Source organism: Scyliorhinus torazame, chromosome 5 (assembly GCF_047496885.1).
Source record: "Scyliorhinus torazame isolate Kashiwa2021f chromosome 5, sScyTor2.1, whole genome shotgun sequence".
Lineage (NCBI taxonomy): Eukaryota > Metazoa > Chordata > Chondrichthyes > Carcharhiniformes > Scyliorhinidae > Scyliorhinus > Scyliorhinus torazame.
The window spans coordinates 202,517,643-202,536,673 of record NC_092711.1 but is presented as its reverse complement, the minus strand read 5'-3'; the positions used below and the strand labels follow the sequence as shown (position 1 = coordinate 202,536,673).

Sequence of the window (19,031 nt, the reverse complement as noted above, 5' to 3'; positions counted from 1 at the left end):
ACCGAACCATGCCGTCTGTGAGGAGCTGCCATTGGTTACACTTGCTGCAGACGTAGTCAACCGGAACACTGGAAGCGTCACAGGTCTGCCACAGTTTTCTTATTCTGCACGGTTTCCCTGTGGAGAACTTAATGCTCCTGACACATTCATACCTTGATCTAGTAATGAGGCTGTTTCAGAATCTCTGAATCAATGTCGGGAGGACTGAGGGAAACAGTCACACGGTTTAATATCTGATACAACATCCCTGTTGAACAATCAGATTCCCAGCGGCTGGCCAATAAGACCCAACTGTTGCACTGATCACTTGTTGTCAGGTAGAATCTTGACAAACAAGTAAACTTTCCAGTTAAAATGAATGATCAATAACTTAAGATGATTTCCTTGTTCCAATGTACTACACGAGTCGCTCTCATTCATTGAGCATTAGGTGCACTCAGTATTATATTTGTAGCTGCATTGCTGTCAACAACAGAAAGCAGGTAACAAACTATTACGAATCAACTTCCTAACGGGCAAAGTTCTGTTCTGTTGGGAAGAACAGAGTTACAAAGTAAGGGCAAGATTTTACCTGCCCCATGGTGGTGGATCAGAGACAAGGGGACTAGTAAAATGGTGTGGGGCTCTGTCAGGCCAGCGCCCAATACCATCCTGCCATTGACAAACTTCCCTGTGCTGAGAGCTCAGTGGCAGGTGAGTGATGGTGGGAAGTGCAGCCAGGGGGTGGGATTTTCTGGTCGCCGATGCCGAAATCACGCTTGGCAATCGGCTGGAGAATACCAGCTTCCGACGAAATCGGGAGTAGCGCCGCTTTCGCGATGCTTCGCACCCTCCAATGCGGTGTACTCTAGGAGTACGCTGCATGCCGTATCGCCGACCTCAGGACGTTGCCTGAGGCCCAGCCCCTCTGATGCTCCACCCCGGGCCAGCCGAATTCCCGACGGCGTGGGTCTCTCATGGTATTACCTGTCGGGAACTCGGCGTGGCGACTGCGGACTCAGTCCAGCGCCGCAACAGACGGAGGAGGGCTGATCCGCGGGCAGTGGGGATTCTCTTAAGGGCTGGGGGCATTGTTGGGGGGAGGTCCAGGGCTCACGAGCTCGCCAAAGTGGGGGCACTATTTTGCAGGCCGGGTCCGTGCTCAACTGGCGCCATGATGCACGGCACGGCCGCTGACGTGGCGCAAGCGCGGCCACGGACCCGGCAATTCTCCGGGCCGTGTCAGCAGCCAGAGCCGGGGACTCTATGCTGCTTGGCTGCTAACCCCCAGACAAACGGAGGATAGGTGGCCGTTTTGCGCGGCATTTTCGGTCGTAAAACACCACCATTCCCATGTCGGCTTCAGGACATAGCCTTAAAATCAGAGAATCCAGCACATTATTTGCAGCTCTGTGGTGGAAGAGGCATGTTGTGTGGTAAACAAAGGCTAGTACGTTTGGGCACAGTGAAAAGAGTGGGGCTGTTAGTGACGTTTCGATCCCAGTTGATGTTACTGCTGAATGGGAATGTCCTAGAATGGAACCCTGTCTCAAAAAAACAAATGTTAACTTTGTTTTTAGAAAATATGGATATATAGAGTCACAGGACTGTCGATTAGCTTTTGACAACAAAATAACCATTTATTAACATGAAGGGAACGATTCAGCGGACAAAAGTTGAAGTCCGGTTTTGGCCGCGTTTGGCAGGGAGTTTCACGCTAGCCGCATTGGTGAGATTGCGGCCTGTATTCAACGGCACTTAGTTCCAGAAATTAGCTTGCACGAAATCTCAACATTACCACTCACTCCCAGACAACACACAAGCATGGGAGCGCGCAGATCTGCTCTTCGCTTTGGGGATGCCGACCTCACAAGGCTTCTCGACGCTGCGGATGAGAGGTGGGCCTCCTGTTCTCTCGAGGAGGTTGGAGGACTAGCAACAGGGTTAGCAATGCTGCCTGGGACAGCGGCTGTGAGTGTGTACAGCATGACCAGCAGGACTGCCATCTAATGTTGGAAGAACACAAATGACCTCCAACAAGCTGCAAGGGTAAGTTACCACCTCTCTTCGGGCATCAGTTCTACTTGCCATCCCTCAAATTCCCAAACAGACCCCCCTCCCCTCAATCCACTGGCTGACACCTCACACCCTCCCCACATCCGATCTTTAAGCTTGTTACTCAGAACCCCCTGGCACTCACCAGCACAACCCCTTCATATCTAGGTATCGTGGCCACAGATGCCACCTGCTATAGACACCCCCTGACCCATCAAGTGTGCGGCTCACATGGCCTATTCTGTCCCTGCAGGGGAGGATAGCCAATCATAAGCAGAAAAGTGCCAAGATGGGGGTGGGGGAGGAATACCTGAGATGCGAGTCCTCACCCACTATAAGGAATGGGTCCTGGAAATCGAGGGTTTGCCCGAGGAGAGAGCAGGCACCAACACCAAGATTGGCCTGCGTCAGAGAGGTAAGGAACCAGTGCCCCTTCATCCGAATGACCTGTCTCAAGTGAGTTGATCATGCCTGACAAATGATCCTTCCCTCTCACTGACCACATGTCCATTGTCTCGCAGGGTCTCCAACTGATGCGGTCAAGTCAGTCGGAGTTGTGTCCACTCCCCCCCCCCCCTCCCCCCCCCACTCTGAGGATATCACCAGCGATGAGTCACAGCTACACCCCCAACTTCCACTAGCGTAGAGACACACACCTCGGTGGGTGACATCAGTGGACAGGCTTCGGGGGACAATCTGGTGATCACCACACAGCTGCTGATGCACGCCAGGTGGAGGCAGGAACATCCAAACGAGACAGCAGTCGGAGGTCGCCTGGATCCCAGGACACAGCTGGGTCCCAGCCAGATGCTGATCCTCTAGATACGGTTCAACCAGAGCTATTGCAGAAGATAGGACAGAGCAATGAGATTCAGGAGGGAGTGTCAATGACATTCCAATGACTGCAAGGGTGATTGGAAGAGTCCCAAAGGCTTCAGGGACAGGAGACATGCCGACAATGCATGGCACTGAGGCCAACACTACCTAGGGTGACGAGCGCAGTGGAAAACCTGGAGCACAATGTCCGAGCCATGTATTCTGATGTACAAGGCATGACTCAGTCTGTGATAACGATGGCTGAGGGCCTCAACACCATGTCTCAGTCACCGAGGGATGTGTCCCAGATGCAGGTGGACATTGCCGAGTCACTCCATCACCATGCCCGAGCAGAGGACCCTGAACGTGGCTGGTGGCCCAGAGGAAAGGAACGTTGCCGGGGGGAGTGCAGTCAAGGGCGGGCAAGTGAGACCCAGCAGAGTTGCGGTTGCCCATGACACATATGCTAATCATATGCCTACTGTACTTTCAGCCCGTGCGGCGAGCGATGCATTTGTGCCATTTTCGGGGTGCCAGAGCATCATGATTTGGTGTCAAACCGGCGCCCACCGCAATTTTGGCATTGGAGGCTATTCTCCACCCATCACATTTCGCCGCCTGCAAACGGAGAATCCCACCCCTGGTCTCTATCAGCCAGGAATTCGAGGTGGGATTCTGATTGGGCGGAGAATCATTTCTGACGCCGAATTCGTGGCGGGCGCTTGGTTCACGCCAAATCGCAATTCTCCTGTGCCTCGATAGCGGCGTCAATGCGTCCACTCCGCACATACAGTAAACGCCATTGGTGTATTATTAGTGGGCCTGACCCGGTCTTCTCCAGGGCCTCCACGCTCCTCCGCCTCCATCGATGACGAGGTTGAAACAGCCGTCGTGTTGGATGAGGGGGAACGTCTCCAACTTCGCATAGTTTGCTGGCACTTGTGCGACTGGCCGGGGGCTTCTGCCAGGACGGGGAGGAGTAGGAGGGTGGCAAGAAGGTGGGCTGTGGGGCCCACCCAACACTAAGGACAATTTCTGCACACTAAGGGATTTTTATCATGGCCAATCCACCTAACCTGCACATCTTTGGACTGTGGGAGGAAACCAGAGCACCCGGAGGAAATTCACGCACACACGGGGAGAACGTGTAGACTCTTCACAGACAGTGCCCCAAGCCGGGAATCGAACCTGGTACCCTGGAGCTGTGAAGTCACAGTGCTAACCACTATGCTACCGTGCTGCACTAACTATGCTACTGTGCTGCCCCAACTATGCTACCGTGCTGTCATTGTAGCGGGTCTCCTTGTCGGTCTGCTGCCGCCGGATAAGGGTCATCAGCCAAGGCCGCAGCGGGTAACACCTGTCGCCCAGGAGCCAACCCCTCAGCCGGGGGGTGGGTGCTCCTCGAACATGTCAGGAATCACCGTGTGCCAGAATGAAGGAGTTGTGCAATCTGCCCGGGTGTCAGGCGCAGAACATAGAACATAGAACATAGAAAATACAGCACAGAACAGGCCCTTCGGCCCACGATGTTGTGCCGAACCTTTGTCCTAGATTAATCCTAGATTATCATTGAATTTACAGTGCAGAAGGAGGTCATTCGGCCCTTTGAGTCTGCACCAGCTCTTGGAAAGAGCACCCTACCCAAACTCAACACCTCCACCCAACACCAAGGGCAATTTGGACATTAAGGGCAATTTATCATTAGCCAATTCACCTAACCCGCACATCTTTGGACTGTGGGAGGAAACCGGAGCACCCGGAGGAAACCCACGCAGACACGTGGAGGACGTGCAGACTCCGCACAGACAATGACCCAAGCCGGAATTGAACCTGGGACCATGGATCTGTGAAGCAATTGTGCTATCCACAATGCTACCGTGCTGCCCTTAAGAACAAACAAATCTACACTATATCATTTTCCCGTAATCCATGTACCTATCCAACAGCTGCTTGAAGGTCCCTAATGTTTCCGACTCAACTACTTCCACAGGCAGTGCATTCCATGCCCCCACTACTCTCTGGGTAAAGAACCTACCTCTGATATCCCTCCTATATCTTCCACCTTTCACCTTAAATTTATGTCCCCTTGTAATGGTGTGTTCCACCTGGGGAAAAAGTCTCTGACTGTCTACTCTATCTATTCCCCTGATCATCTTATAAACCTCTATCAAGTCGCCCCTCATCCTTCTCCGCTCTAATGAGAAAAGGCCTAGCACCCTCAACCTTTCCTCGTAAGACCTACTCTCCATTCCAGGCAACATCCTGGTAAATCTTCTTTGCACCTTTTCCAGAGCTTCCACATCCTTCCTAAAATGAGGCGACCAGAACTGTACACAGTACTCCAAATGTGGCCTTACCAAAGTTTTGTACAGCTGCATCATCACCTCACGGCTCTTAAATTCAATCCCTCTGTTAATGAACGCGAGCACACCATAGGCCTTCTTCACAGCTCTATCCACTTGAGTGGCAACTTTCAAAGATGTATGAACATAGACCCCAAGGTCTCTCTGCTCCTCCACAATGCCAAGAACTCTACCGTTAACCCTGTATTTCGCATTCATATTTGTCCTTCCAAAATGGACAACCTCACACTTTTCAGGGTTAAACTCCATCTGCCACTTCTCAGCCCAGCTCTGCATCCTATCTATGTCTCTTTGCAGCCGACAACAGCCCTCCTTACTATCCACAACTCCACCAATCTTCGTATCGTCTGCAAATTTACTGACCCACCCTTCAACTCCCTCATCCAAGTCATTAATGAAAATCACAAACAGCAGAGGACCCAGAACTGATCCCTGCGGTACACCACTGGTAACTGGGATCCAGGCTGAATATTTGCCATCCACCACCACTCTCTGACTTCTATCGGTTAGCCAGTTCGTTATCCAACTGGCCAAATTTCCCACTATCCCATGCCTCCTTACTTTGTGCAGAAGCCTACCATGGGGAACTTTATCAAATGCCTTACTAAAATCCATGTACACTACATCCACTGCTTTACCTTCATCCACATGCTTGGTCACCTCCTCAAAGAATTCAATAAGATTTGTAAGGCAAGACCTACCCCTCACAAATCCGTGCTGACTATCCCTAATCAAGCAGTGTCTTTCCAGATGCTCAGAAATCCTATCCTTCAGTACCCTTTCCATTACTTTGCCTACCACCGAAGTAAGACTAACTGGCCTGTAATTCCCAGGGTTATCCCTAGTTCCTTTTTTGAACAGGGGCACGACATTCGCCACTCTCCAATCCCCTGGTACCACCCCTGTTGACAGTGAGGACGAAAAGATAATTGCCAACGGCTCTGCAATTTCATCTCTTGCTTCCCATAGAATCCTTGGATATATCCCGTCAGGCCCGGGGGACTTGTCTATCCTCAAGTTTTTCAAAATGCCCAACACATCTTCCTTCCTAACAAATATTTCCTCGAGCTTCCCAATCTGTTTCACACTGTCCTCTCCAACAATATCGCCCCTCTCATTTGTAAATACAGAAGAAAAGTACTCATTCAAGACCTCTTCTATCTCTTCAGACTCAATACACAATCTCCCGCTACTGTCCTTGATCGGACCTACCCTCGCTCTAGTCATTCTCATATTTCTCACATATGTGTAAAAGGCCTTGGGGTTTTCCTTGATCCTACCTGCCAAAGATTGTTCATGCCCTCTCTTAGCTCTCCTAATCCCTTTCTTCAGTTCCCTCCTGGCTATCTTGTATCCCTCCAATGCCCTGCCTGAACCTTGTTTCCTCAGCCTTACATAAGTCACCTTTTTCCTCTTAACAAGACATTCAACCTCTCTTGTCAACCATGGTTCCCTCACTCGACCATCTCTTCCCTGCCTGACAGGGACATACATATCAAGGACACATAGCACCTGTTCCTTGAACAAGTTCCACATTTCACTTGTGTCCTTCCCTGCCAGCCTATGTTCCCAACTTATGCACTTCAATTCTTGTCTGACAACATCGTATTTACCCTTCCCCCAATTGTAAACCTTGCCCTGTTGCACGTACCTATCCCTCTCCATTACTAAAGTGAAAGTCACAGAATTGTGGTCACTATCTCCAAAATGCTCCCCCACTAACAAATCTACCACTTGCCCTGGTTCATTACCCAGTACTAAATCCAATATTGCCCCTCCTCTGGTCGGACAATCTACATACTGTGTTAGAAAAGCTTCCTGGACACACTGCACAAACACCACCCCATCCAAACTATTTGATCTAAAGAGTTTCCACTCAATATTTGGGAAGTTAAAGTCGCCCATGACTACTACCCTATGACTTCTGCACCTTTCCAAAATCTGTTTCCCAATCTGTTCCTCCACATCTCTGCTACTATTGGGGGGCCTATAGAAAACTCCTAACGAGGTGACTGCTCCTTTCCTATTTCTGACTTCAACCCATACTACCTCAATAGGGTGATACTCCTCGAACTGCCTTTCTGCAGCTGTTATACTATCTCTAATTAATAATGCCACCCCCCCACCTCTTTTACCACCCTCCCTAATCTTATTGAAACATCTATAACCAGGGACCTCCAACAACCATTTCTGCCCCTCTTCTATCCACGTTTCCGTGATGGCCACCACATCGTAGTCCCAAGTACCGATCCATGCCTTAAGTTCACCCACCTTATTCCTGATGCTTCTTGCGTTGAAGTATACACACTTCAACCCATCTCCGTGCCTGCAAATACTCTCCTTTGTCAGTGTTCCCTTCCCCACTGCCTCATTACATGCTTTGGCGTCCTGAATATCGGCTACCTTAGTTGCTGGACTACAAATCCGGTTCCCATTCCCCTGCCAAATTAGTTTAAACCCTCCCGAAGAGTACTAGCAAACCTCCCTCCCAGGATATTGGTGCCCCTCTGGTTCAGATGCAACCCGTCCTGCTTGTACAGGTCCCACCTTCCCCAGAATGCGCTCCAATTATCCAAATACCTGAAGCCCTCCCTCCTACACCATTCCTGCAGCCACGTGTTCAACTGCACTCTCTCCCTATTCCTAGCCTCGCTATCACGTGGCACCGGCAACAAACCAGAGATGACAACTCTGTCTGTCCTGGCTTTCAACTTCCAGCCTAACTCCCTAAACTTGTTTATTACTTCCACACCCCTTTTCCTACCTATGTCGTTGGTACCAATGTGCACCACGACTTCTGGCTGCTCCCCCTCCCCCTTAAGGATCCTGAAGACACGATCCGAGACATCCCTGGCCCTGGCACCCGGGAGGCAACATACCTTCTGGGAGTCTCGCTCGCGACCACAGAATCTCCTATCTATTCCCCTAACCATTGAATCTCCTACAACTATTGCTTTTCTATTCTCCCCCCTTCCCTTCTGAGCCCCAGAGCCAGACTGAGTGCCAGAGACCTGGCCGCTAGGGCCTTCCCCCGGTAGGTCATCCCCCCCAACAGCATCCAAAACGGTATACTTGTTTTGAAGGGGAATGGCCACGAGGGATCCCTGCACTGTCTGCCTGTTTGTTTTTTTCCCCCTGACTGTAACCCAGCTATTCTTGTCCTGTTCCTTGGGTGTGGTTACCTCCCTGTAACTCTTCTCAATCACCCCCTCTGCCTCCCGGATGATCCGAAGTTCATCCAGCTTCAGCTCCAGTTCCCTAACACGGTCTTTGAGGAGCTGAAGTTGGGTGCACTTCCCGCAGAGCTGCAAGATGCACAATTCATGGTCATAGGCCAGCTGGATGCTCATCGAGTGGTATCCCCTTTGGTTAGTGGAGAGTGGCCTGTGATCTGCAGGTGCCTGTAGGATGACATGTATCCAGTCTATCGCCCCTGGACCCGGGGCATCCCGACGATGGCAGCGAACCCTGCTGCCTGGACATCCTGGTGGGTTCGGTCCACGTGGAAATGGATATATTGCACTGCCTGGCATATAGGGCCTCAGTGATGGTGCGGGTGCACCTGTGCGCTGCGGTCTGTGAGATCCCTGACAGGTCCCCACTCGGCAACTGGAAGGACCCCGTCTCATAGACGTTCAGGGCGACCGTCACCTTGAAGGTCAGCGGGAACGGTTGTCCTCTGCCATGCCCTGGCGGTGCCAGGTATGCCATCATCTGATAGATGTGTTGCACTGTCTCTCTGTTCAGCCGCAGTCTTTGATGCCATGTCTGGTCCAGCAGGTCCACAAATGACAGACGGCGCCGGTACACACGAGGCCTCATGCGACGCCTCCTTCCCATCGGCCTGATGGGCAGCCGGCCCTCCAGCCTGTGTGGCCGCCACCTGTCCCTCTGCAGCCCATTCATCTGCAGCCCGGTCCTCTGCAGCCTGTTCCTCGACTTGCCGCTCTGCTGCTGCAGCTTCCCCCTCTTCTCCGAGCTGCCCCCTCTAACGCGGCCGCAAGGCATCTCGCAGAGCTGCGACCATCGCCACGGCGGCCAGCATTGCTATTGTCTGCTGGGGTTCAAAGTTCAATATGTTAGCATGGCGCATACACCCGCGCCCAGCCAGGTTCCATGGGCTATACAGTGGTCCCGGTTGGCACTGTGGGCTCTGCCCACGCATTTCCCTTCCCCACCCCCGCACCCCTGCCCTGTTGGTATCCGGCACCGTCAGCTCATCCCTGCTGCCAGGGGTACCGTTGGCTGGCACTACCCTCACTGGCGGCTACCGTGGGTGTTGCCCTGGGTGGTCCCCCTGTTGGGCGGCCGGTTGGATGGGGTGTTAGGCGGCGGGGTGCACGCTGTGGCGGGAGGTGGGGTGCGGGGGTGGGTGCACCCATCTGGCCGCTGTCACTGTATAGAGCCAGGTGCCGAGGTGGATGGTAGCAGGATGGCTGCCATAATGGCGGCCGGCACCTGGGTAACGCCCCAATCCTGTGGGGAGGGGGGGGCACCCAGGCTGCTCAGCCTGCCCCTCCTTTCCCCTGGCCCTGGCAGGGGGACCCCACCCCAGCCAGCAGGGGTGTCCGGGCCAGCAGCCCGCAGTCACTCCACGTCATTTCCTACCTCCTCTTTCTCTGGCTCAGCCGGCTCGTCGTCAGGTTCAGAACTTTTGAGACCACAAGTGAACCACGGCGTCAGGAACTCAGCCCATCGGAGGCGGTGAATCTGGGAGGCCTCGGAGAATAGGGTGACAGGCCCGCTTATGATATGCCTATTGTACTTTAACCCCGTGTGACGAGCGACGCATTTACGCCATTTTGGGGGTGCCGGAGCATCCCAATTTGGCGTCAAACCGGTGCCTACCCTGATTTTGGCGTTGGTAACTATTCTCCAATCGCGTTTCGCGATTTTGGCGTCGGCAAATGGAGAATCCCGCCCAAAGTCTCATGAACGGAGAATCCCGCCGTCTGTCTTTAAATCTAGCCAGATGAAGAAAACGACAGTTGCCCTCCAGCTCTCTGCTTTAAGTCAACCAAGAGACCAAAGGTCTATACATTCCCTGAATGATAGTCACAATTCCAAGCCCACACTCATCTCTATTCACACCTGGAACACTGGTCAGATGGCCAGAGGAAAAGATCTAATTTTTGACATGTTGGCCAACATCTGGCTGTGCAGTGAGGAAGAAAGCAAGTTACAGCTCCCCCATACCCATCTGAACATGTTTTCAGTACCTGTGGTGATCAGGGATTGGCTACTCACTGAATGGTCAGCTCAGCAAGTGGTCAAGGGTGATGCCATCTCTGAGTGACAGCGTTCCCCATGAACTGTTTCAAAATGCCCTTATTGACTGTTAGAAAGAGGTCGAGCATCCCATTCTTGATAAGCATCTCTGTTTTGAGGTTTCTCAGTGCTTGAACTGGAATGATGACTCGTGAATGCAGAAGAAGTTAGAAGGCTCTTTTAATCAGCTCTATCCTGTTAGTGTTTTGATAAGTATTGGCACCATTAAAATGACTGTAAAAAGAAACCAGAATATTGACATATTCTAATTAAAGGCGTTTGGTCATTTAATTGCCCATATGCTGCCTTCGGATGCAAAACTCAGAACATTTCATGCTGATGTTTACTGACCAGGTTTTCATTCTTCTGTTTTCACTCCTTAACCCTTGTGTTCCCACACAGACAAACCGAGCAAATTCAACAGCGGCCAATCCGATTTAATCCCATACTGTGTTATGTCCATTCTTATAGAGTAACAGGCATAACTATAGTTATAGTATGCAGCTGAAAATTGACCAGTTACATCACTTCAATTCTTTTCAGTCCATAATTACAGGATGTCCAGGGATCTGGAGTAATGTTGACGAACTGAAGCCATGTTATAACCGCTCTGAGACTGAACCAGATCTGTACTGAAGCACCTATTTCACTGAATTATCTGTTAAACTGGGTGAGAAACAACGGGGGAAATCTGAATTCAGAATTTCTAGTCAGGGTCTGTGTTATGTTCTGGTGCTTGGCCAGTTGGAATAAATGCACTAAAGAACGTCTAGTTCTCGATTAGTTAAAGTTTTATTGTTCAACAATAGTGTGGGTTAGATAACCATAAGACTATTATCAATAACTACTAACTATTATAAATTAACTAAGAGCTACTACAAATTGTGACTATCCACTATGAAGATTATCCTCAGACTCCCCAAGGTAACAGTGTCACGTGGTTGTTATCTACTGCCATCTGTTGGTTGGAGGTCATCTCTATCACTATTCACATGACTGCTTATACATATCATCATATCCCCTTTCCTTTGTAAATGTATGGTTTTGCATACATTATTTCAATTTCCGATACAATATACATGATATGCATATTGTGTTCATTATTTACATATTTACAGTTCACCACAAGTTCAATCTGTCCGGTTTTCTTCTGTGTTTTGTCGACCTTCTAAGCACCGGTTGAACCTGTGAGTTTGCTTGATGTTCATGTGTTGTTAAAGATGATTCTTGCTGTTTTTCTTGGTTTTGTCCATTTTCATCTTGCTCTGGTTCTGTATGCTGAGGTATCTCTTGTTCAGTTGTCCTTGGATTGCTTACAACATCATCTTGTGGTTCCATAACAAAAGGTTGCTGAACCTTCATCAAGGCTCTCCTGTTTCGTCTCAGAACTTACTCGTCATCGGTGATGATGATATATGATTGAGTACCTAATGATTCTAGTACTTTAGCATACTTCAACTATCCATTTCCATCAGGATCTTCTACCCTGACTGTGTCATCTTTTTCTAATGTTGGAGACTTCTTGTCGTTTTGTCATAATACCTCTTCTGCCTCCTTTTTTGAAATGTGAGCTTCCTCACAAGATTTTGATTTGTTTGTTCCAATAAAATATATGGTAAGGTTGTTCTGAGCTGTCTGTTCATCAATAACTGCGAAGGAGATAATTTATTTATCAATGGTGCTGCTCTATAGCTCAGTAACTTGAGATATCGATCTTCACAGCTGTCCATAGCTTTTCTGAGGAGCTGCTTCACAATGTGAACATCTTTTGCAGCCTTCCCGTTGGATTGTGGATACAGAGGGCTAGACGTTGTATGCTGAAAATCACAGATCTGTGCAAACGCTGTCCATCATGACTGGTAAAACATGGGCCATTGTCGCTCATGACAATTTGAGGTATTCACTATTCCATGGCGAGCAACAATGTGTTTGGTGAGGTTGATGACACACCTGGCTGATGAGTTTCCTTGTTGTACCACTTCTGGAAACTTAGAGAAATAGTCAATTACCAAACAGCTATTCTTTTCCTGCCAGATAACAGATCCATCCCTACTTTCTGCCATGCACTCGTAATGATGTTGCCAATTTGCATTGGTCCTTTTCACTCTTTGCACTGAACTTTTTGACAGGTTGCACAATTTCCGATCATGATTTGAATATTTTGATTGATACCCGCCCACTATACCGTCTCTCTGGCTCGTCATGAATCTTTTTCAGCTTCATTGATCGTAACGGTTGTGGAATGACTATTCTATTTTGCCTTAGCAAAAGCCCATTGGCTGCACGTAGCTCTGCTCTGATATTATAATAATTGGAGCAGGATCCTTTCGGCCATCCCTCTGTGAGATATCTTATTATCTTCTGTAAGATTTCATCTTTAGTGGTTTTATCTCTTATTAGTTTTGACTTCTCATCTGAGACTGGAAGGGATTCCGTCACAAGATTCACTTGTGCTTGTACATCCTCATCCAAGTGTTGCTCTTCTTTCATGTCCGTAGCACGAGATAGTGCATCCAATACAACAAGATGTTTACCTGGCGTACAGATGAGATCGAAATCGTATCTTTGCAACTTCATCATCATACGGTTGTATCCTTGGTGAGATCTCATTGAGATTTTTTTTTACTATCGCCACAAGTGGTCAATGGTCAGTTTCCACTAAGAACGTCGGTAGGCCATACACATAGTCATGGAATTTGTTTCATCTATTTATCAAGCCCAAGCATTCTTTTCCTATTTGAGTATATCTCCGCTCTGTGTCAGTCATTGACCTTGGAGCATAGGCAATTGGAAGCCAATTCTCGTTATTGTCTTGCTGCAATAACACTGCTCCCAGTCCATCTTTCGACCCATCTGTCGATACTTTTATATTCTTCGTAGGGTCAAAGAATGTTAACACAGGGGCTGTCGTCAATGCTTCCTGTAACATTAGCCACTCATGCTCATGTTTGTCCGACTACTGGAAAATGGTGTCCTTCTTGATGGTTTCTCTTAAGCACGTTGTTTTCACTGAAAAATTAGGAATAAATGTTCAGACAAAATTTATCGAGCCAAGCATCCTGAAGACTCCTTTTTTGTCTGTTGGACGTGGCACGTTAAAATCACCTTGATCTTTTCTTGGTCAGGATGTATACCTTTATCAGAAAGGTACTGGTATTTTTTTATTCAGTTTAAACCATGCTTTTTGATGCTTCTCAGCACTTTGCTAAGTCTTTTGACGTGCTCTTCTCTTGTTGAGCCCCATACAATCATGGCGTCTATGTATACGCTGACGCCTGGAATTCCTTCTCCGACGTGTTCCATTGCCCGATGGAAATTTCAGATGCTAAGATAATACCAAATGGCATTCTGAGAAAACAGTATCGCCCAAAAGGAGTGTTAAAGGTGCACAGCTTTGTGCTTTCCTCATCCAACTTGAGTTGCCAAAAACCATGTGATGCATCTAATTTGCTAAAACATGTTGCCCTGACATCTCACACGTGATTTCTTCTCTCTTTGGAATAGGATAGCGCTCTCCTTTTATGTTTGAATTGAGATCCTTGTGATCCATATAGATTATGAGGTCATTATTCCGTTTCTTCACGCAAACCATGGAGTTCACACAAACCATTGGTTCTTCAATGCATTTTATCACCCCCAGTTTCATCATTCTCTCCAGTTCATTCTTAAGCCGTTCCTTTGGTGTGTGTATTTTCTTTTCACTGCATACGATAGGTGAACGGTAACACTCCAGATCCTTGAAAGAATTCAGGAAGTTCTTTCAGGATTGCATCCATTGATATATTTTGTGTAGTGTAGACTCTTTTCATTAATTTGAGTGCTTCACTCCCAATAAAGATTCACGCTCAGCGTCTACAATTGAAAACTTCACTATCTGCACTTTGTTCTTGACACGGTGCATTAATTATTTTGCCATTGTAATCTTTTAATGGTGTTGTAGTATTTAAAATGTGCGGTTTAGTCTTCATTTCTTGCAAATCGGATAAACTGATTAAATTGTCTCTCGATCCTCTCGATGTAGTTTAGTCGGGCAGCATGGTCGGCACGGGCTTGGAGGGCCGAAGGGCCTGTTCCTGTGCTGTACATTTCTTTGTTCTTTGTTTGTTCTTGATCCAATGTCGAGTTTAACATCAATTAATGTTCTATTAATCATCAGATGAACTGTCCAGTTATCTCTTTGAACACTTGCATCTGCATTGCTATTACTACAAATTTGCTTTTGACGCCTGTTTAACTTGAATGCTGTGACAATGCTTATCTTCACTAGATATTATATCTATTAAAAATGTGTCTTCGAGATTTATTTCATCAATCACGTTGATTGACTTTGGTATTTCTGATTTTTTTATGAGAAAAATACTGTTTAGCAAAGTGATTTTTGCCTTTGCATTTGGAACAGATTTTTCTAAATGCTGGACTTTGCCTTTGTAATTACTTGTTGCCCCATCATTTGCATAAAATGGTGATTTTGATTACTTGCTTAAAATGGCCACCGCTGCTGGGACCACATTTTATGCTAGGGTACGTCACAACACTAATGGTGTTGCTTGCATCTTCGAGCTTTGTTCCAAAATTCTTCAGGTTTAGAGTGCAATTCTGCTGCACAGCTAGCTCGCTGGCATGGTAAATCTTAATGGCATCATGGAGCTGGAGTTCTTTCTCCCTCAACAATCGCTCCCAGACCTTGTCATTACTAATGCCAAACATAATTTGATCGCAGATCATCAATGCTTGTAGGGTTGCAAAATTACAGGTCTGCGCCTTCAACCTCAAGCCCATTAGAAACCAATCAAATGGTTCACCTGCTTGCTGTGTACGCATGCGAAAAACATAGCACTCAAATGTTTTGTTTTTCTTTGGTATGCAGTGCTGGTCACATTTTTTCACAACTTCATCAGCTATTTTTATCCTCTTTATTCTCAAATGCGAGGGTGTTAAAGACGTGTATCGCTTGTGGACCTGTTACAATGAGCAACAACACTATTCTCTGTTCAAGGGGCTGTGCCTGCAGACCTAGAGCTGCTGCCTAGAGTGTGAATTGCTGTTTAAAAATGTGCCAATTTGTAGCTACATTACCAGTGACTCAAAGTTGGTGTGGTATCTTCAGACCTTCCATCAAGGACTTCAATGCCTTGCAGTGCATTGAGTGAGATTTGTCAGTCCTCTACGTGGTTAGTCAAAATTATTTTTCTTTCTTCTCAAGTTATAATGTCTCTGGTCTTCTTCGATCACAGAGCCACACCGGTGATTCGAGATTTATTTCATCAATCACGTTGATTGACTTTGGTATTTCTGATTTTTTATGAGAAAAATACTGTTTAGCAAAGTGATTTTTGCCTTTGCATTTGGAACAGATTTTTCTAAATGCTGGACTTTGCCTTTGTAATTACTTGTTGCCCCATCATTTGCATAAAATGGTGATTTTGATTACTCGCTTAAAATGGCCACCGCTGCTGGGACCACATTTTATGCTAGGGTACGTCTGTTACATTCTGGTGCTTCGCTGGTTGGAATAAATACACTAAAGAATGTCTAATTCTAGACTAGTTAAAGTTTTATTGTTCAACAATAGTGTGGGTTAGATAACCATAAGAATATTATTAAAAACTACAAACTATTTTAAATTAACTAAGAGCTACTATAAATTGTGACTATCCACTACAAAGATTATCCCCAGACTCCCCGAGGTAAAGTGTCAGTTGTTTTGTTATCTACTGCCACCTGCTGGTTGAGGTCTTCTCTATCACTATTTACATGACTGCTTACACATGTCAATGAGGGTTGGCTGTGCAAGTGGCTTTGTGAATAGCGAATTACTGAATGGTGAATTAAAATAATGATAAAATAGTAAATTTGTGAATAGCGCGACATGAACACTGATCCATTGTACTCCGATGAAACAGATTCCCACCCCCTTGTCCTGCGCGAGATGCTGGTCCCAAGTAACATGAGACACAATTTCCCCTTAGACATAACTGTAAGCAATGGTTTCAGTGCAAAGAATTGTCCCATGCTGAGTTGGGCTGACCTGGAATTGGCCTTTAATAAACACTGAATACTTTTAATGAATGGACTAACTTTAGCAAGCACAGTTTTACACGGGAATAACATTGAATAGCAGTCAAAATGGTTATCAGCTTGACCATCTACTGACTTAACCTATGTTATGAATATTAAAGAAAAATACTGCAGATGCTTGAAAACTGAAATAAAAACAGTTCATGCTGGATTCACTCAGTGGGTCTGGTAGTATCGTTGGAGAAAGAAATAGAGTTAATGTTTCAGGTTGATGACCTTTCATCAGAGTGATCTTTTTGTTAAATTTTACGATGCGCAGTAACATGGGACTAGATAATATCCTCCTAAAGATCTGAATATTCTCAAATATTCTTGAACTCATGCCTAACACTTGTATATTTATGTCATTTTCAGAGATCAAATGGCCCAGTCTACTCTCTCCAAGTTCTTCTGTGCTCAGGATAGAAGGAACCTGCAATCTCTGTACAACACGGGGGAATTGGAAACAATGATTCTTCAGATGAAGATTAAATCAGACCATTTAGACAATGTGCAGCTTAACATTGCAGTGATGGGTGATGTGGGTTCAGGGAAATCCACCTTCATCAACGCTATGAGAGATCTTCGGAGAGATGACCAAGGAGCTGCTCCAACTGGGAATGAAGAAACCTGGATGGAGCCGACCAGGTATCCTTATCAATCTCTGCCTAATGTCCAACTCTGGGACCTTCCAGGAACAAATTCCTTTGGTTTTGAACTAAATAATTACCTAAAGCAGGTGAAGTTTGAAAGTTTTGACTTTTTCATCATTGTGTCCCAGGCCCGATTCAGAGAGAATGATGCAGAAATTGCCAAAAAGATTCAGGAACAGGGTAAAGAGTTCTGCTATATCCGATCCAAAATAGACAATGATATTCGCTCACTGAAGATGCAAGGTGCTGACCTGAATGAAGGCTGGAGAACAATCTGCAGGGACTGTATCATTAACTTCCAAAGTGTTGGGGTGACGCCACCAGACATTTTTCTGATCTCTAGTTTTGAGCGGGAGGAACATGACTTCCCGAGATTTAAGTCCACCCTCGCCAGGGATCTCCCGAACATTAAATCAAATGTTTTCTCTCTCGCAATCCCAAAGATGATGCTGGAAATCACAGAGCCCAAAAGAAGCACATTGATGACCAGAGTCCTGTTATTGGCCATTCTCTCCGGAACAGTAGGTGCAGTGCCAGTGTTAGCACCATTTCCAGAGCCAATGTTAGTGCCAGTGTGGTATTTATTTACCACCATCGTGATCACAGTTTCTGGGTGGATATACCTCCGGAAGCAGCTGGGATTCAGTGACAGGTTGGTGCAAAGTCTGGCCAACAAAGTCACTAAGCTCAGTTCAGTTTTTAAAGCTGAAACGAATCATCGATTTCCAAGGAAGATATCACCGGCAGTTACCAACGTGCTGTTAGGAATCACCACCGTCACCTGTATGATAACTGGGATCAAACACGGCTTCAGTCCAATGGCTGTCTCTATCTTTGGGGCTGTGTCATCCTTTGCTTTTACCTACAAGTCACTGAAGGATTCACTGAATGACCGTTTGGAAACTGGACAACGGCTGGTCCAGGCTGCACTGAGCAGAGATTGACATGAACCTCGCACATTACACCGACCAACATTACTGCTCAGTTTTTACAGACTGAAGTAATGTTTGATCTACAATGCGGCAGATTAACCTGCATTATTTCAGGGTTTCAAACTCATTTACTGTTCTGACAATATCCTGTTCATTATGATTAAATGTTATTAAAATAGGAATAGATACACCTGCTGAGTATTTCCATCTGGTTTTGTTTCAAGTTTTCAGCATCCGTAATATTTTGCTTTTATCTTTCCCTGTGTAAAAAGGTTTTAATCATTGCTCAAAATCTCTGCATTAAATTTTGTGGGGCAAATATTTAGTTTTATAATTGATATGTTGGAATTGGAGTTTGTTAATGTTGAAGGATGGAAACACTTTATTAAAAACTAGCAAATAAAACCCTCATGTAAATGGAAGTCAAACAAGCCTGGGTTAATGACAATTAAAAGGTAACAATTGTTTGTTGATGAAAATCAGAGTTGAAAGTGGGAAACTTATCAATAGTTAACAAGGGCTGGATTCTCCGTTTCTGAGACTAAGAGTTGACGTCGTCATGAAAACTATGGAGTTCCACGACGGCAAAAACGGCGCCCCAGGTGAAGATATTCAGGCACTCCAAAGGGGCTAGCACGGGCGTCACGTGAAATGCTGCATTCTGGAAGCAGAAAGGCGGTGGATTCACCAGCTGCAGCTGCACTTAAGGGATTCTCCCCCTCCCACACACAAGCGGCGCAGCCAACATGGCCGCAAAGAGAGCAGTGCCGCCCTTCCGCGATGCAGAACTGGAGGCCCTCCTTGCCTCGGTGGACGGGAAATGGCTGGTGCTGTACCCCAGCCTGGGAGGGAGGTCCTCAGGCGCCACCATTCGCCATGCCTAGGCGGAGGTGGAAGCCGACGTC

At 47.0% G+C, this 19,031-nt stretch overlaps 1 protein-coding gene across 2 annotated transcripts in view; it reads left to right on the top strand.

Moving 5' to 3' along the window:
* LOC140420887 (interferon-inducible GTPase 5-like) overlaps window positions 1–18,316 on the top strand; it is a 63,620-nt gene extending 45,304 nt beyond the window's left edge. For both annotated transcript variants that reach the window (XM_072505001.1, XM_072505002.1), the window contains one exon: window positions 16,917–18,316. In XM_072505001.1, coding sequence (XP_072361102.1) covers window positions 16,924–18,138 — 1,215 coding nt within the window. In that variant the 5' untranslated portion in view covers window positions 16,917–16,923 and the 3' untranslated portion in view covers window positions 18,139–18,316. The remainder of the gene's footprint in view (window positions 1–16,916) is intronic.
* Window positions 18,317–19,031: the final 715 nt, after the last annotated feature.